The sequence below is a fragment of the Marmota monax genome, unplaced genomic scaffold (assembly GCF_021218885.2).
Source record: "Marmota monax isolate L192 unplaced genomic scaffold, Marmota_monax_Labrador192_F-V1.1 WCK01_AAM20220418_F8-fsc00033, whole genome shotgun sequence".
NCBI lineage: Eukaryota > Metazoa > Chordata > Mammalia > Rodentia > Sciuridae > Marmota > Marmota monax.
Genome location: NW_026694282.1, coordinates 5,740,137 through 5,764,591, shown reverse-complemented (window position 1 = coordinate 5,764,591; position 24,455 = coordinate 5,740,137). Strand labels below are relative to the sequence as shown.

Genomic DNA, 24,455 nt, shown 5'->3' with positions numbered 1-24,455 from the left:
CAGATGCTGTAATCTGTAATGCTGTACAGTGGACTGTGGAAAAAACAAAGTGGTGGGGGATGGGGAGCCATCCCTGGTGGGCAGGGGAGGCCTCTCTGAGTACAGGGCATCCAAACTGAGACTGCACCTCAGAAAGGAGCTATCCTGAAGAGCAGTACCCTCAAGGGCAGAAATGGATATGGCTAGTTTAAGGAACAGAAAAATTCATGCAGCTGGAGAGGATGGAAGAAAGGGAGGGAGGAGATGGGGAGTGGTGACGTCAGAGAACAGTCAGGCAGAGCTAGCAGACTCTGGGGACCAGAATAGGGGAGCTGTGAAGGGCTCACACAGTGCAGTGGCAGCCTCAGATGTTTTATAGGAAGTTTGCTGTCTTAGAATGGTCAAGAAGGAGCCAGGCCAGAAAACAAATGCGTACAGGGAGGCAAGGTAAAAACCTGGCAAGGTGAGAACCTGGCCCGTAGCCTGTCTTTGTATGACCCGTGAGTGGGTTTTATGTTTTTTAAAATGTCTTTTTAAGAAGGAAAGCAACAGCAGCATATGTGACAGAGACCATATGGAACTCAAAGCCTGAAATATTTACTGTCTGGCCCTTTATAGAAAAAGCTGTCCATTCCTAATATAGACCATCTGCAGTCTTTAAAGAAAGAGAGGGAAAAAAAATGAAGAAATGGGGAAACTCTTCATATACTGATTTGGAATGATCTTCAATACATGTTGTTAAGTGAAAAGGGCAACAAGCCAAATTGTATTCTAGACTATAGGAGAGTATATACTATGTTTGCATACCGTAAAAAAGGAGGGAACTAGCATATAGGCATTTGCTTGGGGTGCTATTGAAAAAACTAATCATGCAATACCTTCAGAGCAGGGACCTGTGCCACAGGGAACTTAAGTGAGAGGCTTCTCAATATATGCCCTCTGTGGCTTTGAATTTTGAACCAGATAACTGTGTTGCCTTCTCCAAAAGAGTAACGACAATAAAAAAATAATAATAATGAGTTAAAATAAAACAATTAATCATTGGAGCAGAGACTCTGGAGACACACCATTTGAGTTCAAATACTAGTTCTTCTCCTGACCAGCTGTATGACTTTGCACAAGTTACCTAATCTCTCAGTGCTCTATTTTTTCTCTGTGAAATAGACATAACAGCATCTATGGTAGCACTCTTGTGAGAATCAATTGCTCCTAGAACAGTTCTTCATACATAGTAAGCACGGTGTAGGTGTTTTCTATTATTAGCGGTACTTAGGAAAATCTTTTTTAAATGGCTATTAAGTAGCCCAGAGGACAGGGCTTTAGAAGAAGTATTGGTGGTAGAGTGAGTGGCAAGGGCAGATTTGAGAGCTATTTCTGAGTCAGAATTGAGAAGATCTGGTAATAAATTGGTCACAGTAGTCGACAAGAAAAGAAAGCTTTAGACAATGCTGAGGTTTCAAGGCAGAGACTGTGTGGTGGGCTGAATTAGGGCCAGGACTCCCGAGTTGGAAAAAAGATGTGCATCAGAAACATTCAGGCCACCTGAAGCACAGCGCCACAGAAGTGATTCAGTGCCTATATGTTCTGTTAGTTTTATTTATTTCCAAGTTGTATTTTTATCAAGCTACATGATGAATGAGGTGTGTATCTCGACTCTATTAATGGAAATGATGAGTCCCATACACCACAAGCTCATTGCTGGTATTCTCCTGAGAGTTTATCCCAACTTGTTAATTAACCTAGTGTTTTAAAACCCTATTTACAAGTGAACTCATTTCACATTGACGCCTCATCTCTGAAAGGTTTTTCTAGTACAGACTTTACATGGGCAATGAAGAGCGTTTTAAGAATATTCTCTCACAGAGGACCAAGCCCCCGTGCAGGAGGGAGGTTCCTCCATTAATATATTCTGTGGAACTAAAAAACAGTTTGACTTTTTAAACGTGCTAATTATCTTCTCCCAAACTGTAGGCATAATGTGTTGACTCCGGCACAGAGAAATTACCAACCTTCCCAAATTTTCAAAGTTGAGAACTTAGCCAGGTTTGAAAAGACACTTCAAAGAAATATGCTCTCCCCCCAGAACCCAGCATTTTCTTTTTTAATTTTGCCTATCTAGACAACAGACAGGTGATGGCTCTTGGCCCACATATGCCATGGGGCGGTCTCCCGGGCCACATCAGGATCCCCACTGCTGCGACACTTCAAAGCCCTTCAGATACCGCTCACAATGAGGTGTGGGAGGGAAGTGCCTTGCGAAGTTCTTTCGTTTCTGAATTCTGAAGAGCTTACTTTTTAAAATTGTGTCCTACATTTTCATGCATCATGAGAAAGCTTTTTATGTGTTGCTGCTTTTATTTCATTTCACCTCTAAGCTCTCTCTCTCTCCTTAGAAAAATCAAAATTGTCCCTGCTGGTTAAGAGTTGCCCAAGATGCACTAGTGGGCAAACAGATTTATATAAGAAATCACTTTCCTGGATAGATGGGTGGACGGGTGGCAGGCAGGTGGATAGAGAAAGAGACAAAGGTAGAGGATGTGTAAAATGCAAGCTTTGTTGTTGCTGTTATTTTCTCACTTTACATTTCAAATATCACCTGCAGTGTTAAGCCCTTGTTCCTTCTGTTGGGACACAGCTCTGATTTATTTCTCCCTAGTGTTGTCTTTTCCTAAACTCAGTAGTGTTTTAAGATCTGCTTTCATGAAGCCTCATGATGCTGATAAAAATGTTCAGGCATAGCTGGTGTGGTGGCACACCTGTGATCCCAATGACTGGGGAGGCTGAGGCAGTGCAGAGGAAGGAGGAATTGCAAATTCAAAGCCAGCCTCTGCAATATAGCGAGACCCGGTCTCAAAATAAAAAAAATAAAAAGAGCTGGGGATGTGGCTCAGTGGTTAAGAACTTTGGGTTAAATCTTCAGTACCAAAAAAAAAAGTAAACTACGAGACTCTCGAATTTCTGCTGTTAATGATATCATTTGTCATTGTGCTTTCTGCAGATTCTGAAGAATGTCTATTTATCATTCACATAAGATACATTAAGGGCTGACTACTTATTAAAAAGGAAAAAAAAAACTTCATTACCACCCTGGGAAAAAATACTAACATTAATGCCACTATTTCTTAGAGCATTCTAATCTGACTGATAATAAGAGGATAAAAATGATTTGGGGATTGTTTTTATAATTATCCAGTTAGCTTTTATGTTAACAAATATTTTATGAATTGTATCAGCAAGATTTACAAAGCCCATGAAAACTACACAAAAACCAATTTACAATAGCAATTTAGGAAGAAACCCCAGAATCATTTAAGCCAAATACAAAGTGAAGGAAAGTAATTGCCTTCTGCCAGACTCTCCGGGCGCCATTTTGCATTATTATGAAATGCTTTCTTGGCTTCTTGGAGAGCTTAGGCTCAGGCAGTTTCATCACTCACAGAAAAATATTTTGAAGGCTTGGTTTCAGTTCAAAGCCTTGTACAAGAAGATTAAGTTGTTTTCAGGTTGCCATTGCTCAGTGAGACCTCATTTTGTATTTAATGTGCTAAATTCTTGATACTAGAATTTTTCTATCTATATGTAAAACAAACCATATGATGGTATTATAAGGGGAGTGAGTTATTTCCTACCATCAGACAGGCAAAAATTTGTCACTTAAAAAAAAAATCTGTTCTCTACTTAAATGTTAGCTCTGTTGATTCAGGGTATCCACACAGAAGGCAAGACAAATGTCTCAGATGGAGCTCCCTTCCAAAAAGAGATGTTTTTTGACTTATCTCTTTTTGACTTATTTTGTGGATTAGAGATAGGAACATAGAAGATGAGAATGCAGAGAATGAAGGATGTTGATAGAAAACTTTGAATGTAAAGACACTGAGAAACTAAGAACAAAAATAGATTTTCCTACATCACAAAGCAAGGCTTAAAATTCATTAAAAATGAATCATACAAAGTAGACACAATTATTTATCTCAAAGTCATATTTATACTCAAAAATGAGATTTTTTTAAAAAGGGTCAATATCTATATGGTTACTGTATTAGTCTAGTCAGACCACCATAACAAAATACCATGGACTGAATAATTTAAACAACAGAAACTTGTTCCCTCACAGTTCTGGGGTTATAAGTTCAAGATCAAGTTCTAGCAGACTTGGTCTCTTCCTGCTGCAGATAACCACCTTCCTACTATGTCTTCTCATGGCTGGGAGGAGGGGAGGAGATACAGAAGCAAAGAGGAAGAGAGAGAGAGAGAGAGAGAGAGAGAGAGAGAGAGAGAGAGAGAGAGAGAGAGAGAGAGAATGAGAGAGAACAAGCACTCCATCTCTTCTTAAAGGAAACTAACCCTTTGGGTTCAGTACTTCATTTAACCTTAATTACTTCCTTAGGCATTCCATGCCATCCTGGGTGGGAGAGCTTCAAACATAACTCTCAGTCTTTTGTTAGTAAGGACTCAAATCTTAGCATTAAATAACTGAAGTTTTCCAAATATGGCTCCCTGGTTTTTCATCATCTGATCAGACAGTTTTTCTTCTTCAGGACTCTCCTGTTTTCACTGTCTTTCCACATTGGAAACGCAAATGAAGCTTTATCCTAGACTTGTGGTCTTTAGAAAAACCATCCCAGAACTCTGAATTTGCTTTAAAAGGGACTCATAGCACACCTGGTCTGGCAAGTTCAAGAACAAATTTTGTCCCAAAAATTCATTTTCTACATCTCACTTAAGAGATTTTAAATTCAGGTCTTCAGCCTATGTGACCAGAATGATCCATGACCCAGTAGTGAATATGTTTATGAGTCAGTTTTTTTCAGTAATATGATTTCAAGCATAATGTTCCAATTCTGAAGTTTGTTGAATATAATGAATGACGTAAAAATGACATAAGGCCATTTGTACATTTACCCCATTAATTGGCCAATACATATAGGGGGAAATAGAGATGAGAACAACTTACTGTCCCTGAGCCAGCCAGTATTCTAGGATGGGAGTTTGCAGGCATTTCCTTTGTTCCAAAGCATGCTGTGTTTGAAGCTTACAAAATGGAGGGGAGTCTATGAAATGTTTCCTAGAAGGCAACTTTTACTTGCCAGATAGTTGTTGACTTAACTGTTGATTTAAGTTGTTGTTAAGTATGACTGAGCATTTTTTGGTAATTTTACCGTTGAGAATCCCAACTCTACTATTGTTTTTAGTTCTGCCCAAAACACAGATTCAAGGTGTCACAATATTATGAGTCTTACCATCTGCTTAGAAGCTTTGTTTCTGATAGAAAGTCTACTGAAAGCCTACCTACTAGAATAAAATAGTATTTTCTCCTTGGGGCTGTGGAATTTTCCTTTTCATCTTACTTACAAAGGCCTTCAATTTATTCATGTTACCTAAGAGGAAAAGAAATTAGATTGTGGATATCAGTACAGTCAAAAATGCTCAATAAATATTGGATGAGTGGACAAATAGAGGAAGAAAATCATTGCGGTTTCCGTGTTTATGTCAAATAATTGAATTATAGAATTTTATTGCTGGAAATGTCATTACAGTTTACCTAGTCAGATTTTTTTCTCATAGATGTCTTTAAAGAAATTGTTTTCCTGAATATTTGTCCTTAATAATAATAACCAATTTTGTTTGAGTTTTTACTATGTGTCAAATCCTATTCTAAGTATCTTCTGTAAATTATCTCTTTTAACTGTATAACAACAGTGTTACAGAAGAACACTCTGGAACAGGATTCATATTTAAGACAACCTTGTGTCTGACTTCCTATCTACTAGGAAACCATATGAAAAGTGGGTCATCTTTGCTGATCCCTTATCCAACTGTCCCTTCATTAGATAAGGCATTGTCAAGATTTCTTCTCTCCCTAGGAGCCTCTCTTCCCACCCTCTGTACAGGCACACAAGCCTTTGGACCAGTTCCCACAGAAACCTAATTGAAGAAATGAAATGTGCTTTGTCAGAGGATTTTTAATGTTTCCATAATGAAAGAGAGGAGGGAAGGGAAAGGAGAAGCAGATACCCCATGTTTAAAGAAGATGTTTTATTAAGCACATTCTTCCCATGAGGCTTTATTGGCCTTCAAGCACTGAACTCTGGAGTCTGAAAATAACCACCCTTCTCCTATTTCAGCTCTTGCTCAAGTTTTCCCCAGGAAAGTTTATTATTGTAAAGGCCTTAATCCATCTTCTACAATGGCCACAAGATATCCATTTTAGAAGTAGCCAGTACAGAATTATCCACAGTTATGGGAATCCAGGGTCACATCGAACAATGAAATGCCCATAAAATCTCAAGCCCTCACTCCAGCCATTAGTGTGCTTCGTTGCCAACTCCTCCTGCAGCAACCTGGACGAAAGCTCTGCATTTTTGTCTTGGGCACAAATGTAAAAGAATCAGTCTTTCTTCTTAAACCTATATTTGAAAGCCTGCTATTCCCTGGTGTCTTATCAGCCACACCTGTATTACATTTTTAAATGTGCACCTCAGAGATATCACTCAAAGAGCTGCAGGAAGAAAGAGGGCATCATCACAGCTCCTCCTATCCATAACCCCAAATCTGCCCTTTGTGTCACTTCAATGCTGCTGTGGATCCTACATGATGCTGAGGAAATGGAATAAATGCAATGTTCATGTGTTTCTTAACAGGTTTTTATAGAAATGTGGGCCCCCAAAACCACCAGAAATTAGTTTGAGGTTCAAAAAAAAAATGTCAATTCATTGCTTAGTGTTTACTCTAACTAACTTTAAAAAAAAATAGGTCAAGTTTATTGCAAAATAAACCTGGGAAGCCTGGTATAATTGAGCATAAAGCACATGCATACCGATTTTTTAGGGCTAAGGAAAAGAACCAGTTTGGAATAAGAAAGAAATGGGAGTTTGGAGCCACACAGGTCTGGCCTGGCACTGTGACCTTCTTCCCACATCCTTCTTCCCACGGTCTTCATCCATCAAATGGGATCTGCAATCTCAATGAGCCAGGGTCCTTCCTGTCCATGGGGTACAGAAAAGTCAAAAACTTCAATTCTGATCCAAATCAAACCCCAGTCAGGCTGGGCTCAGCAGGTCCAAGTGATCTCTGAGGCTGTGCCCTGTGAACAGGGAATGGGATACGATCACCCATCCTAAAATTGAATATGGAACGTGGCCTGTTTTCAGACATTTCCTGAATTTTCATTTGAATTATCTGATAGAAAGATCACATTAAAGTGGGCTCACCCTCCCACTGGAATCTTAAGGAGACAAAAAAAATGAGAAATGGAGTTGCTTCCTAGAAGTAGTTTTCTGGCTTTAGAGGCAAACTCTGAACTAATGAATCCAGTCCAGACCCCTCCACTGGAGACCTGAGGCCTATTCTGGGGCAAGACATCCACACCAGAGCATGAGATGCACAGGTAAAGAAGGTGGATAATAGATGCTCATGATCCTAGGCCACCCAGGCCCCTCCTGTTCACTAGACAAATACAAATAAAACAAATTTATCACTCTAGAGACCTCACAGAAGATTCTGACTGACACCAAGAACTATTCCATCTTCTGTAGGTGTTCTCATGCCACACCTCCAGACTTCAACCTTTAGGACTAACAAAATGTTTATTAGATCACTAAATAGTTTTATTATTTACTTAAGTCTGCCATACCACAACAATTCAAGGCTGCATGTAAAGCAACATCTGATGAAAAAGGGGAAAATGAATAGTTTTGAGAAAATACAGCAAAGGATGAAGATAAAAGAAAAATTGGGAAACTGGAGTAAAGGGGCACAGATTCCAATACTATGACTGTTGAGGGGGTTGCACATTTGTTCTGAACTCCCCAGTGGACAAAGCAAAGAAAGAATAGACTCAGTTGCCTAATGAACAGTATGTCTAAGATTTTTTAATGCTTCTCAAATGAAGCATGACTTTTCCTCATGCTGAGAAATGAGAGACTTTTCCCTTGAATCCTCACAAAAAGAATACTGGATCAGTTAGGATAAGGTTCCATTGTGACCTTATCCTAACCCTCAAAATGACAGGGGCTTAAATAAATAGTTTACTGTCTCTCTGAAGTCAATTTTCAGGACTATGGCTTTCTTTTTTAACCAGGAATTGAACCCCCAGGGGTGCTTAACCACTGAGCCAGCCCTTTTTATTCTTCATTTTGAAACAGAGTCTTACTAAGTAGCTTAGGACCTCACTAAGTTGCTGAGGCTGGCTTTGAACTTGTGATCCTCTTGCCTCCACCTCATGGTCCAAGATGGTTGCTCATTCACTGGCCAAAATGTCCCCATTCCAGCTAACAAAAAGGAGGAAGTAAGGACAGAACTGATCCTTTAAAGGAAGTTATGGAGGATACTGATTACATCCATTGGCCAGAACTTAATCACATATCCACAGCTTCACCTGGGAAGGCTGAGAAGCAAAGTCTGTCTTCCGGGCCTCAGTAGAGGTGGACTTTCTGCTTACCAAGCAGAAGGACAGTAGATTTGATTGCTCATGGCGGCCATAACAGAATACCACAGACTAAATAGTTTCAACAACACAGTTTCATTTTCTCACAATCAGGAGGCTGGAAGTCCAAGGTCAAGTTGCTGGGAGGACATGTTTCCTCTGAAGCTCTCTTCTTGGCTTGCAGATGCTGGTTTTCTTGCTGTGTCCTCCTCTTCATGTGGCCTTTCCTCATGTATACATACCCCAGATGTCTCTGTGTGTCCTAATCTCCTCTTCTTATAAAGACATCTGGTCTACACCCTCATTTAAATTTAGCCACCTCTTAAGACCTTATCTTCAAATACAGTTCTGAGGTACTGGAGGTTAGGGTTTCAACACATGAATTTGAATGGGGGACACAATTCAATTCATAGCAGACAGAAATAGATATTGGAGAACAATCCAAAGTATACTGCCTCATTTCCTGCCAGCAACCCTGTACTTATCAGTAATAAATTCTTAGGGGTTATATGTTTTTTTTTCTCCCCCTTCTAAATGCAAGACTCCTTAAAAGCAAGACTCCTGGAATTTGGCACACTGCTTTGCACCTAAATTCGTTTAGTGAAAGCTGACAGGTGATGTCAATAACTGCCCAAGAAACCACAGCCTGAGCAGAAACAGGAGTCCTGACTCTCTACCACCTGCTCTTCCCATCATGCTATAAGACCTGACAACAGCACAACACCCACCACGTGGGAATAAAAGGCCATGTGGTTTCATCTCAGATTTTCCATATCAGAGGTTACAAGGCCCTATAGCCATCATCACTGGCTCTGATTTTGCATAATTCTAGAGCTTCTGCAGAGATCCCAGCAGATATCAAACTATTTTAATCCCTTATATCAAAAGTCACTTGAATTTCTTCTGGATTGCAGTGGTATCCCTCTCCAGTTTGCTTTGTTTTGTTTTGGGGGACACTCTGCCAAAGCTAAAGGAAGTAAGACTGGGTCATCACAAGGTCAAAGCCCACAGGCTAGAACTCTGGGAAAAGCCAGAAAATCACTGATGAAACCTCAGTGGACTCCTCCACCAAGGGCTGAGACCAAGACCATGCTGGCATTGCAGGCTGGGCAAAGCAAAACAGGCCCCAAACTTAGTGTTTTTCTTCTACTTCTCCAGCCAGCTTGCAAGCTGTCACCCATGGAGCCAGAGTGAGGTTTCATTTGGCAAGAAGATGAAGACAATGTCTCCTAAAGGGTGCTCACAGCCTTGCTCCAGGGACACCTCCTCAGTCCACCATGGGATTCTAGGCATCTGCATCTCCCTGAAGCAGGTCTTGGTCCCCAAGAGGCTCACAGAAAGCTGTTTGCATGGCCTGAGGCACAGTCTCTTCTAGTTCATTTCTGCCCTAGTGATAGCCACCTCAAATGCAGTTTTTGGAAACTGTACAATATAGCTAATTGTTTGCATTGGACAGTAGTGTGTTTAGAGCTTATGCATCTAAACAGACAATTATTTTCTACTATTTTCTAGTGGCACTGCCTGCCTGGTGACTTTGGCAGATGGAGAAAGAAGCTAATCCGTAGGTTATAAGCAGAAGGGTTATTGATGAAATGTCACCATCTGTTGGTGTCATTAAAATGATATGAGTCATAAAGAGTTGCTTTTGTATTTTCTCAAAAAAAAAAAAAAAAAAAAAAGGTTAGCCTGGAGTTTAAAGAGAAGTTGCTAGATTGTGGATGGCAGTGGGGACAGGATGGGGAGAGGGAGGCCACCCAGGAAGGGGGAGGAGCTTGATGAACTCATCAGATCAGCTTGATGGGTCTTTAGGGCAGCCAATCCTCTGCTGGAGTAAAACCAGACAGGGCACTTATTAGGAAGGATGCATTTTCCCATGCTCATTTCTGGGGCATCTACCAGGGAAAAGGGGAAGGTCATTTATTTGGGTTAAGCCAGAAAGATCATATCTACATGGGACCAGTTAAAACCCACTGGTCTCCTATCCTAAACCCTCATTAATCCTGTGACACCCAGATTATTCTTGTAGCAAGCTGATGCCTTGAAGGATTTCACCTACCTGCTACATCTCCTCCGAGAGAATGGAGATTACAAGGAATAGGGTCAAGAGCCAGCACCCCAAAAATTCCATCAGGGATGGGAAGTCCTTGAATGGAGTAAAGACAACAGTGAATGGACCAGTAGTGAATTGCATTAGCAAAAGGATAGAGGGTCTGAAGTGTGTTAATGAGGATCAGGTGACCAAAATGCACACTGTTCCAATTCAACTTGTTTACCTAATCCCCATAACACTTTCACATTTGCAGTTTGCAGAATCTTTAACCCACAGCCAAGGTCACACACCAAAGCAGAAGAACTCTTTTTCATCAGGGCTTCAGATTCCTTTATTATCATTATTATTATTATTAATTTTAACGTCCAGAGAGAGATGAAATGGGGGTGATTGTGTAAATCACTCTGAAGCCTTTGGGACTCCCTGGCATTTGACAAATAAATAAATGTAACCTCTCATACCACAAACTGGACCTCCCACCCAGCCCTGACCTCTAGTTGAGTCCTAAGCCATCTGGCTGGAGCCTGCCCCACCTGCCACCCCCTTAGGGCCACAAATGCTGTAAGGTCACTACTACTGCTTGGATATTTTGTGATGCTGGAAGCGGGGCCACAGAGGGCAGGGGCTCTGTGAAGCCTGTGCAGGCTGTTTCTCTGGTCTCAAAAGGAAGCCTCAGTGGAAAAGTTCCTGCTGATATTTTTAGATCTAATGCTTGGTCCTACTGCTGCACTTTCATTTTTAAACAAGCGGGGAAGGGAGTGATGGATGGTGTCTGCAGTGCTGTTTTGGAGGCTCTGGGGCCCATCTGACAGGCTAATGGTCATCCTGCCGGGCGGATCTGCCTTTCATCTCTTCCAGCTCTGGGACTGCGGAAGCTGCTGACTGCAGTGGCTGCTGGCTGGCAAGTCAAACACTGGCTGTGCTCCCAAATCAGAGTGGGACCTTTACTGCCTGGCTCTGAGGCCCTGTGCAGGCCCAACGGCTTGCTTGACTTCTACCCTCTATTTCTCTGGGGCAGGAGGCATGTATCTGCACAATAAGCCTTTGGCTGCAAGTGAAATCATTTAGAATTCAACAGGTGATTAAGCAGGTTAACACACACAAGAATCACTGAGTTTAAGCAATCCTGGGCCAGCAGGAGGGATTTGAACCCCCTCAGTGTTATTACTGAACTGTTTCTTCAGTGACTTTCATGTGTCTGCCAAAAATTAGCACAAGGAAAAAAAAAAGGAGTTTTAATTTTTATCAGTGTTTTTCCTTCCAAGGATTCAGAATCCCCTGGCATAGCCCTCAAGGAGATGGGAAATGAGAGATAGAGGTTGTTGGTCTGTTGCTCTGCAAATATTTCTCATAAAAAAAGTTCCTGAACTGAAGCTGTAGCCCATGTTGAATAATCAGTTGACAAAAGTGAGAAGCTGAGGAATGTTTGAGGAGAAAAAAAAAGTTCTTAAATGCTCCTGGTTGAGTGATTTACTGTTTGTTCCTAGGACTCAGATTGGCACACAGGGTTCTCTTACAAACACAAAAAGTACGTGTATGAAGCAGCTGGGGCAGCTCAGGAAAAGTCCTAATGAGGTCTGGAACTTCCCTCCCTCACTGTGGACGTCTTTCTGTGGCCTGTGTCACTGTCCTCGTTGTTGCTTACATTTTATATCTCCTTCTACAGCAGACCACAGAGACAGCTGAGGAGGACGACGACCAGCCCCTGAGCCTTGCCTGGCCTTCCGAAACCCGCAAGCAGGTCACCTTCCTGATCGTCTTCCCCATAGTGTTTCCACTTTGGATTACCTTACCTGACGTTCGCAAACCTGTGAGTAAAGTATTTTTTTTTTTAAAAAAGTCCCTGGTCATAAGGAAGAGGAGAGGTGATGCAGATAAATGTGAATTCTTACATAGACCTGACATTTCTCTGGACAAGAAATGTGCAGAGACTGTTCAGATTACCAGACCTGCATAACCAACCACCCCGGAACTTATGAAACAAATACCATGTTGTTCGGCTCATGGACCCTGTGGATCAGGAATTGGAGTAGGACACACTGGAGAATGGTTGCCTCTGTGCCACAGTGTCTGGACCCTTAGCTGGGAAGGCTTGAGTGGCTGAGGTGACTCATAGCTGGGAGCTACAGTCACCTGGAGGCAAATTAGCTGATGTTTCTGGCACCTGGGCTGGGATGATTAAAAAACCAGGTTCAGCTGGGGTTGTTGACTGGCATGCCTCAACGTGGCCTCTTCATGTGACTTGGGCTTCCCCACAGCATGGAGGCTTCGGGATAGTCAAATATCTTACATAAGAGGTCAGTGCTCCAAGAGTGAGTGTTCCAGAAGCAAAAGGCAGCTTTGTGGTCTTTGATGTCCTAGTCTCAGAAGTTATATAGTAACTATACTCTACTGGCCAAAGCAGTCATCCTGTGGCGATTAAAGGGGTGGAGATTAAAAAAAAAAAAAAAAGTTTACCTAGAATATATCAGTCACATATAGCATATGACACTCTTGATAAGAGTGTCAAAGACCTTGCAACCATATTTTAAAATCACCATAGTGATTGCTTCTGAGAAGCACACCTATAGGTCTGGACAGAAGGGTGATTCACTTTTCCTAGAATTTTCTTTTGGCTATATACATGGACTATTCACTTAACTCAAAAAATAATTTAGAGAAATGCATTTGTGTAGTTAAAATGCCTTCATGTGTGATCCTCCCCATCCTTTATTATTATCATTTCTATAATCAAGATGATCTACCAGATACAGGGTGCTGTGAACACAACACTATCTTATGGTCAGCAAAGTACAATCTGAGTTCCTGGCCAATTAATGGTTCCTGGCCATTAGTGCATGTCCTAGAGGTGAAAGAACTAATGAGAAGTAAAGGAGAAACAGCTCTACTCTCTTTCATGACACTTCACACATATCCACTCAAGAAAAGCATATGCATGCAGCAGATTCTGCACTAGGTATTTTTAGTAAGTTATATTGTGGAATCTCAGAAAACCTCTAGGGTGGATATATATATATATATATATATATATATATATATATATATATATGAGAGAGAGAAAGTGACTTACCCCTACCCACTTTCTAGAGGATAGAACTGAGCTTCAGACCAAGGTCTGTGTGAACACATGACTTCTCTTCATATATCATGACATCAGAAAGTGGGAATCAGGGAAAAAAAATCATTTCTAAATTCATTTGGAATAGAATACTGTGGTAACATCAAGCATAATTTAGCATAAATCTTCAGGAGTCCCTTGATGATCCTACTTTCCTCATTTAAAGGAGAAAAAAAAAGGAGAAAAATCCCATCTCATTAGCTTGGATTAGCCAGGTGAGGTGGCACACACCTGTAATCCCAGCAGCTTGGGAGGCTGAGGCAGGAGGATCGTGAGTTCAAAGCCAGCTTCGACAATGGTGAGGTACTATGTAACTAAGTGAGACCCTGTCTCTAAATAAAATACAAAATAGGGCTGGGGATGTGGCTCAGTGGTTGAGTGTCCCGAGTTCAATCCCCAGTACCAAAAAAAAAAAAAAATCATTAGCCTGGACTTTAAATAACCCAGCCTGATAGAAAGCCATGTCTTATGCAGTATACACCAGGAAAGGATCCCCTTGTGGAAGAACTCAAAACCCAAATATTAAGGTGGCATTTAGGTTTCCTTATGCAAAACACAACTGCAGAGCATCTATCCTACGCAAAGGCCTGGCTTCCTGAAAACACAATCAAATAATTAGAGATGTTTGGGATTTGTTTTTTTTGTTTTTTGTTTGTTTGTTTGTTTTGTGTATATGGCTTTTTGGGTTTGTTTTTTTTTTATGTTTTTTTGAGGGAGTTGTTTTTTGTTTTGCCCTTGGTTTACATCACACTGATATTTTTTAAATCAGTCTCTCTCTCTCTCTCTCTCTCTCTCTCTCTCTCTCTCTCTCTCTCTCTCTCTCTCTCTCTCTCTCTCTCTCTCTCTCTCTCTCTCTCCATTTCTATGCTGTTCCAGAACTTCTGTTTGCCCCAGGGAGGGAAATCAGGGAGATAGCTATGGTTTTCTAAATCCCTCCAGATGGCCCAGTGTGCCATGGCCCTCACAGGAGAGAGGGCTGACTGGCTAAGAGGGTGTCAGCGCAAACCACAGAGGCAACCAGGAAGCTGTGTGGGAACAGGAAGAAGATGCCAATAACCGCAGGCCCTGGGCTCTCAGGGTTGGGCGGGACTCCTAGAGCAAAGGCAGGCAAAATGTTCATCCTGTATTGTGCCAAAGGGTCAAGGAAGCTTGTGAGAGAACATCAAAAACTCCCCAATAACAACTCCTGGAAAACAAACCAGAATTAACCAAGGCAGCAGTCACCTGGATCGTGACAATCGCTGTGGCCAATGCTGTGATACTGTGGAGAACGATCCAGGAAAATGGTGCACTGCTCTGCACCACAAACTTGTCCTTCCCTGTGCAGCCCACACTTGAGGGCCAGTCCCTGTCCCCTGGGCTCAGGTGGCCAATGGGCTTCTCCTCATTGTTCCCCAAGTGCCAACCATGGACCAACTAGAATGTTTGTGTGTTTTTCTGAGTATACATATTATGTGTTATTCCAAGCAGGAATAAGATTTTTATGAGGAATATTTGGTTGTTTTAAAACTTTTGCAGCAAATATTTGTTGAATACCTGTTATATTCTGAGCACTGGGCTTGGCCCTTTGAGAGATAGAAAGACACAAAATTCACAATTTCTATCTTTAAGGAACTCTAAGTTCAGTAGAAGAAACAAGGCATGCTCATATGCAGCTAATTACAAGGCAAGATTATTTCACTGCATTAGTAAAAGGAGCTGGACTTGTACCCAGGTCTCCTGACTGCCACATTCTACAGTGGGTGTTCCCTGTGTGTAGCCTTACAAAAGGCACTTTTCAACTCTGTCCATATTTTTCCTTTACTGTGAATAAAGGGTTGGAAAAATCTCAAGGCAAAATGTTAGCCAAACAGTCTGTGATTAAGGACAGCACAAATACAAAGATAACCATTGGTAAAATATTGCAAATTTAAGGTAACCTTATATCCCAAATTTCCCAGGATAGTCCCAGTTTATTGTCAAAACATACTGGTTTGGAAGTAGATTATTCTATATAACATGATATGCCAAGTGAAAGAAACCATGCCCGTTGATACAAAGGCCATTAAGATGCCTCTTGATCATGCTAGTGCAGAAGAGTCTTGTTAGATTTGATTGTTTATCACTTTCCTTCGGTGTATAACACAACACCCCAACCTTAAAACCACAAGCAATTTTAACCCACAATACTGAACTGGCAGATTGGTTTGGGCTCAGCTAGTCAGTTCTTCTGCTGCTGCCTGCTGGTTAGCATGAGAGTATTTGAGCAGGAAGTATATCCCTGCTCCATGTGGCCTCTAATCCTTGATCAGGCCAGCCTGGACTTAATCACAGGATGGTAAAGTGCCAAGAGCAGCAAGAATAAAAGCTTCAAAGCCCTTTTGAGATCTAGTTTGGAATTTACACACTGTTATTGGCACCATATTTTACTGATCAAAGCAAGTCATAAAGCCAGGCCAGACTCTAAGAGTGAGGAGATAGACCTGTCCTCCTGATGAGAGGAGCAGCCAAGTCTTGCGGTCATTTATGCAGTCCTACCATAGGCCTCAAATGCTTCCACAAAGAGATCCTGAGAAAATGTCCATGGACAGCAATAAGAGGAGAAACTTAAGAAGAGATATTTGGCAATCCTGAGGCCTGGCAGCTCTGCCTTTTCAGTGGTTTTTTTAATTACTCCTAGAGATAAGCATCCCAAACCTTAACAATAATTACAAGGAAAACATGATTGTATACTTCTAGTTTCAGTGTAAATAGTACTCCCACTTGTCTTTATTTCCACTTCATTTATATGCAAATTACCTGACAGTGTTTATTGGATCACGTACACATTCAGCTCACATAATTAATATGAGCTTCACATTTATAGTTTTCTTAAATTAGTGACTTTGTTTTAAAAGTAAAACAACTAAAATGTAAACTTTAATATGAACATATTTTTGGTGAAAAGTTGAAAATAAAAAGCAAAATAAAGACTCCCGAATTTCTCTTTTCTCATGGCCTAGCATGGATGTTCTTAGGAATGCATCTCATGATTTATGAAAACAGAATACACTACAGCTGAAAAGGAATCTGAGAACACAGCTAGATATTTGCAATGTCTATCATTTATTCAGTTGCCAGGTATTTATTGAATGCCTACTATGAGCCAACCACAGCTATAGCAAGAATGAAGTGATTGAGACCCAGAGAGGTTTAGTCAGCTTGTCCAAACACAATCAACCAAGTAAGAGGCAAAGCCAAGACTCTAGATCAGGTCTCCACAGTCACTGACACCTCCCCAAGTGTCAGTTTCCTCATTCCTTAAAAAATAAAATGAAGCTTTATAAATCTAATAACTGCTACAATTATTATGTGCCCGTCACTTTGCTAGACATTTTATGTATGTAAAATCTTCAGAACAACTAGATTTTTATATTTCTACCATTTTAAAAATAAAGAAATAAAAGCTTAAGAGGATTAAGTAATTGGTCTCAGGACACATCACTGGTAATTTGTGAGAAGAGATTTCAGAACCCAGTCATATTAATCCAGGGGCCACACTTTTAATCTTAATGGGATTTTTGTGGGGAACTTTGTTAAATATGTATATTCCAAGCTGGGTGTGGTAGATTACAGGCCCATAACCCCAGCTACTCAGGAAGCTGAGGCAGGAGAATCACTAGTTCAAGGTCAGTCTGGGCAACATAGCAAGACCCCCATTCACTCTTCCCAACCCCCACAAGGAAAAAACATATACTTTGGAACCTTGCACAGAGTAGATGCTGAATGAATGTTTGTTGAATTTAAATAGGTATGAATATGGCCAATTTATGCAGCCAGCTAATGTCCAGCAACTTTTTTCAAGCCAAGCTAATACCACTCTGGTGTACTAAAAGCTTCTAATGAGAACATTCACTGTCATTTGTATAAGTAAACCATTACATTGGAAACAGAATAGGCAGCACATGGACATAATTTGCTTATTTGCTAATTAGTACAAGGCCTATCCCAACAGATGTCAGGATGAGACTAAACATACATTGATGTGTTAGACTTTGGCTTGAAGGGATATTTTCTCCCTTCCGATGAGACTGGTAACTAAACAGCTTCACAGGTGCTACAGGGAAGTGCTGTCTGGAATGAAGTCATAGAGTCCAAAGAAAGGGAACGGTCCATAAAAATATGAAAGAGGAAGGAATGTCTGGGTTGTAAGATTGGGCACGGCAAGGTAGTTTGACAGGGAAACACTTAGGCAAACTGCTGATGCGTGAAGGGTCACAAAACTTCTGAAGCAGGAACAATATGGGAGGTTGGAGAGGCAGATGGCCATACAGCTGGAATGCTAGTCTCTGTTTCCCTGATGCTTTTTTTATTTTCCGACATTCAGAGCAGAGCCTAGTATTATGATGATCATCATCATTATGTCTATAGCTGGGTGTATTTTGAGCACGATTGGTTTTTCTTTAGAAAAGAATCAGTGTAACATACATGTTAGGAATACATGCAGTGTAGTCAGGCAGACCAAGTTTGAATTTTATCATTAGTTGGAGATCTAGGTGCAAAGTAAGTGCCCATCCTTTACTTACCCTTAGTTTATTATGAAGACCCTGAAAATTCACACATTTGATTTTAAACCTTTTTTAATGATGCCCTAATATAATATTAGGTACTTTCTGTTACCCATTAATTACTAATTGGTTTCTTGATTAATAATCACAGCATTAAATATTGAATGAGAGAAGTTCTTTTTTATATACATACCCAAAACACTGTCTAGACCATGAAGAAGAGATGAAAGTGACTTCACCTCAATTTACAATGGCCCAATTTTGTTTTATCCCATATGTATTGAATGAGAGAAGTTCTAACAGATTTGTTTCAATTTAGTTTCATTAAGTTCTTAGAGGGATATCTTGCTTTCTACCTTTTGCCTGGGATTATTCTGTAGTTCAGTGATGCCATTTTTCAGATGAGAAATCAATTCAAGTGATTTGATTCTGACTTGTGAAGTCACTTCAATGAGCAGAAGTGCAAAGGTAAAAAAAAATTAAATACGAAAATGAATACCAATTACACATTTAGTAAGTGAGCCAAATGAAAAGTGAGCAATCTATGAAATGAAGACTCTCCCAGGACATGCAGCACAGACGCTAAACCTTAAAGTAGGGAGAAGCTCTTCATTTCCCTCATGCAATGGTCAGAATCAAGCACTGTTTAATGCTTAAATCATGTGTGGCCCCACATGGCAAGAAGGGCCCTTCTGTTCCCTGTAACACAGGAGGACCCCGGATCAGAAACTTTGCAATACATAGAACCCTGAGACAGTGACTCATGACCAGATGGAAGAGGTGGGAGGTCCAATCAGCTAGATGCCTTGTTGGGAAAACTTGATCTCTTAGCCCAAGCTCAGGAAATTTGCTCTCCAGAATCCAGCTGTATTCCCAGCTTTAAAGAAATTTACCTTCAGAAATGAAGCTCTCATCAGGCATGATGGCACATGCCTGTAATCCCAGAAGCTCAGGAGACTGAGGCAGGAGGATCACAAGTTCAAAACCAGCCTCAGCAAAACCAAGGCACTAAGCAACTCAGTGAGACCCTGTCTCTAAATAAATACAAAATAGGGCTGTGTCTCAGTCTCCTTTAAAAAATATTTTTCCCCCATTATCCATAGAAGTGTTCCCAGGGACCTGAGTCCTTGCCCAAAATATTTTCCTTCTAAGAAATGGAAGGAACAAGGGAAGCACTTAAGGGGAAGGTTTTGGTTACTCGCTGTGGCCTGATGTCCTCCCACAATTTAATCAAGTCCTCTTGATCTTTCAGACATCCCAGGTAATGAATGGTCCAAAAAAGCAGCAGTCATTTAGAGAGAAAAACAATGATTATAAAATTTAAGGACTATGTGAGTGATAACAACATTTACTGAAAACTTGAAATTAATAGAGAACATAAACCTAGTTTGGAGCAATGGAGACTATTGGAGGGAGATACATGAAAAGGGAGGAACATGGAATGAAATTGACTAGGGGGAGAGACAAGGGAAGGAAACCAGGTAGTACTGAGGACTGCAGTGGAGCAGAGGGTGTTTAAGCATATATATTCCAGGCATGTATGATTATATCAAAATGAACCCTGCTATCATGTATAACTATAATGCAATAATTAAAACATTTTTTAAAAAAACCCATGGCAGAAAATGTTCTTTGTAACCACCCCAGGCCAGCCCTTCAGACAATTGAGTTACTTTTATCCAGGTCAACTCCAGGATTTGTTTTCTCTGGACAAAGCTAGATGACATTATCAAAGTGAAAAAAAAAGGAGGGGATTTTTTCTCAATATGGAAAGCTTTGAAATATATAAAAGTATTTTTATATATAAAAAGTATTTGATAATAATAGGTGAGAGACTTTCAGACAGCTTCCTGCTGTCTGAGCATGTTTTGAGAGATTCCAAATATTCCACAAAGGGCATCTACAGAACAGTTCAGTGCAAGCCTGGACGTCTATGTGGTGAGGCCAGGTATGAAACACTGCATTTGGGTATCTAATTTTTTATTGATGATCCTAGAAAACTTTCAAAGTGCTCAAAATAGAAGCCTGAGATTGTACAAAGTTCAAGGCAAGAAGCAGAACTAGACATAATATAGCTTGGGGTGAGAAAAAAACACTCCCAACAACAAGGTCTGACCTGCCCCTGCCCACCAGTGGAGATCAGCCCAGTTGGGCATCTCCACCTCTGTCCTCTCCAGCGGACACATGGAGTCCCATGTCTGGGAAACTGGCCATCACCAGGAATTTATATAAACTACTGTAGTGCCTCCTGGATGGCTTTCCTGATAATAAATGCGGACTGTAAGATGATCCAGTCTATTTTTAAACATACTAAGTCTTCCCATTTCTTGTTTAATGTAATTAATTGCATAGGTTTTCTGGCATATGGATTATTAGAATTCAACATTTGTAAGCAGTAGAAATTTATTCTGATGAACTTGTGAGCAATCTAAAAAGAGGGAAGGAGATGGAGGGAGAATATGATGTAGTTAACAGACGGAAGGAGAGACTGAGAAACCAGGCCTAAGACAGGGCAGGAGGAGAGGGTGTTTAAACATCTAACTGCAGGAACTAACACATATTCTTTTTAAGAGAGTTCCAACCCAGGAACCAGCATTGCAATCATTCCACTTCCACCAATTTCACATTTCCAAGAGAGAATTTTATGCAACTTGATGAGAGAGAGTTCAGGCCTTTTGACTGCCAGTCTTACCAAAATGCAGGAAATGTGGGGACAGTGTTTGCACAGGTGGTTTTAGCGTTAGACTGTCAAGTTCATCACAACTGGTAGCTCTGACTCTTGCCTCCTCTGGTTGTCTTTCAGTCATCAAGGAAATTTTTTCCCATCACATTCTTTGGCTCCATCACCTGGATCGCAGCCTTCTCTTATTTGATGGTCTGGTGGGCGCATCAGGTAAGACCTGGACAGCAATACCCATCTGCTTTATGTCCTCTCAGTCTTGGTTGCCACTTGGTTCATCAATGTGTTTGCTTTCTGAAACTGTCACAACAATATTGAGTGTGACACAGACAAGTTAAACATGGCAGGACTGAACTTTCCCTAGTCTCTGGACCTTTTCCTGTGGCCTAGAATCAAATTGGTATAGCCACTAGAAAGCCACATGAAGGAAGGCAAGCCTGAATGGGCTTCCTGCCGGAGGTCAGGCCAACCCAGGGCTGAGAGGAAGGTCACATTATACCTGACTCATGGTATTTATCTTGGGCAAGCCACTCAGCATGGCTCTCACCAGCTTTTCACAGCTGACTCTCAAGAAAGGACCTAGAGACTAAATGGCTTCCTTGGGCTTCAGCTAATAAAAAATAATATTTTTCAATGTTATCACTTTAAGCTCAGTGCAGTTGCAATGCTTATTACAAAATATGACCTCAGTAACTGTAGTTGAAAAACATGAATGAAAGAATAAAATACAAGGTTTCACATTCTTGAAGACCATTATTATATGATATGCTATAAGATGGGCAATTCACATCTCTTTGTCTTTATAATCTTTTTTTTTATTTTTTTGAGTTGTAGATGAACACACTACCTTTATTCTTCTGTGGTGCTAGGATCGAACCCAGTGCCTCACAGGTGCTAGGCAAGTGCTTTACCACTGAGCTACATCCCCAGCCCCAGTCTTTATAATCTTGACATTAACCCGTACACAGGTTCAAATCCTATGAAGGAGGTATTATTACTATATACACTGTACAGGTAAATGAGTTAAATTTAAAACTGATAAGAAAATTGGCCAAGGTCACATAGAGAGTAAATAGCAGTACTGAGATTCTAACCCAAGACACTCCAGAATTCATCCTTTTAATCTTGACTATATACTACATAAATTCCAAACTGCCCATTTATATTCTTTGCTTAATATAGTCTTAGAATTGTTAACATAAAATAAAACAGCAATTTGAAATAAAATGTGCCAAGAACATATATGACTAGACTCTTTTAACAAGTGGCACTGGAAAAATCTGATTTCCATGCACCAAAATTAATTGACTTTTATCCTTACCTCATATCATATGCAAATAGATCATGGTTCTAAGTGTAAAAGCAAAAACTATCAAATGTTTAGAAGAAAACATAGAAAATCTTCATGACCTGATTTGATCCATCCCTGTGACCATCCCTGTGACCTTCATCTTTCCTCTGGCTCTTCATAAGTCAGCTTCAGTGATGGGTACCCCAAACATGCTTATGAAGAACAATTCTTGCCAGGCAAACACCTATAATCCCAGCGGCTCAGGAGGCTGAAACAGGAGGATGGAGAGTTTGAAGCCAGCCTCAGCAATGGCGAGGTGCTAAGCAACTCAGTGAGACCCTGTCTCCAAATAAAATACAAAATAGGGCTGGGGACGTGGCTCAGTGGCTGAGTGCCCCTGAGTTCAATCCCCAGTGCCCCTAAAAAAAAATAGTTCTTCAGTGAAATTAGTTCTAGGGGTTTAATGTATAATGAAAATTCTTATTTGTTAAGAAAATGTCATTATTCACGTGACTTCACACACTGTGGCTGACCCCAGTAAACTAGCTCTTGTCCATGCTGGGAGAACCCTGATAGCTAGTCTCATAATTTGGAGAGTAAAATAAGTAATGTCTGAGTTATACTAGCTGATATTCATTGATCATTTACTTTATGCCTGACACCATATTGTTTACTTTGTAAGCATTATCACGCATAACCATCATAACAACTCTGAGTGATGCTATTAACACCATGTTACAGATGAAAAAAACTGAGACCAAGAGAAGGTGGCTCCTGTGCCCTAGAATTACAGTCTAAAATATGCACCCAGGACTTTCTCTGTCCCAGCATACTCCTCATCGATTTCTGGCCCTTCCTATCTATATTAGCACTCAAACTCCAAATATCAATGGTTTTTGAAGCCATCCCTGCTTTAGAATTCTCCCTAAGAATTTAAATTAAAATGTTAAATAAATTAGACCTTTCTTAGTACATCAGTCATTTAGTCAGCATCTTCATAGTCTTTGACATTTCACTCTGATTATAACAAAAATAAGACATCAAGGAGAACATTTTGCTCAAATAAGGTACTCTTGTGCAAAATTTTTATTTAACTTTTTCTAAAAGATTCAGTGGGGAAACGTGCTATGGAAATAACCTTCATATGTGAATTGATTTGTTCATTTAGCAAACAAGTCTTCGGAGCCTACTATTTACCAGGCTGTGCTCTATAAATTAGGGACATAGAGCCCAAGGATCCTATTGGCAAGGACCTTACTTTCTAATGGGAAGCAGTAAGTCTGTGTGCCACAAGTATATAGTAAACTAAGGCAGCTCACCAGTTTCTGAGCAGGCATGACCATTAAAATAAATAAAGCTCCCAACTATGCTTTTAAGCTAATAGGAGCCAAGAAGTTACTTATAAATGAAAAAAAGGAGATTCAGAAGTAAGTATTCTATGTATGTAGGGAAATCAGCTGAGACCAGATAAGAGCTAACTTTCTAACTAAATTAGAGATTGAACCCATGTCTATAAAGTGTTTTAATAACAAAAATTATTGTTGGGTTGCTAAAGGTAACTGACTTGCTATGGCTGGGAAAGCATAATGCAGTGAGACAGAAAAGCATATTTGGCACTAATTTTGTCTGGGGTGTACGTACCTAGCATATATTTCAAACCCCAGAGATGGTGTTCAAAATTCAATGACTATAAATTTCTGGACACATATTTTTAAAAGAGGCCATGTAAAAGAACTAGAAGCATTCTCATTGCACAGGTCAAGAAGCCAGAAGTAAGAGGTTTTGTGATTTTCCGCAAGTTACACAATTAGGAGTGCTAGAATTAAACACAGGTTTCATTTGTTATGGTTTGGATATGCAGTGTCCCCCAAGAACACTTGCATGAGACAATGCAAGAATGTTGAGAGGTGATAGACTATGAGAATTGGAACCTAAGCAATGGATGAATCCACTTGAATGGATTAACTGGGTGGTAATCATAGACAGGTAGGGTGTAGCTGGAAGAAATCGGTCACTGGGGGCATGACTTTGGGGTTTATATTTTGACCTTAGTGAGCAGAGCTCTCTCTGCTTTCTCACTGTCACATCCTGAGCTGCTTTCCTCTGCCATACCTTTCGGCCACAATATTCTCCATCACTTTGGGTGCAGAGCTATGGAATCAGCTGACCTTGAACAAAAACTCTGAAATTGTGAGCCAAAATAAACTTGAAAATTAAAAAAAAAATAGAAGAAGTGAGTATTCTAGTCCCTGAAGACCTTTATCATTATCCTTAAACTATTTCAAAAAACTCTAGATGTCATCAAGTAGACTGCTGGAGCCCAAATGGAAAGCATTATGTAGATTTTCAGAACTGCAACTCGTCAACACCAGAAAATACTTTCAAT

General features: G+C 40.4%; 1 protein-coding gene and 1 non-coding gene across 5 annotated transcripts in view; one reads left to right on the top strand and one right to left on the bottom strand.

Moving 5' to 3' along the window:
• The window catches only part of Slc24a2 (solute carrier family 24 member 2), a 226,330-nt gene that overhangs the window by 188,709 nt on the left and 13,166 nt on the right, over positions 1–24,455 (top strand). For all 4 annotated transcript variants that reach the window (XM_058586377.1, XM_058586379.1, XM_058586378.1 and 1 more), the window contains 2 exons: positions 12,121–12,264; positions 20,902–20,991. In XM_058586377.1, the coding sequence (XP_058442360.1) occupies positions 12,121–12,264; positions 20,902–20,991 (234 nt within the window). The remainder of the gene's footprint in view (positions 1–12,120; positions 12,265–20,901; positions 20,992–24,455) is intronic.
• Positions 18,298–18,390, bottom strand: LOC124108878 (small nucleolar RNA SNORA20). The gene has a single exon (XR_006856808.1). It is a non-coding gene; the product is annotated as a small nucleolar RNA SNORA20 (small nucleolar RNA).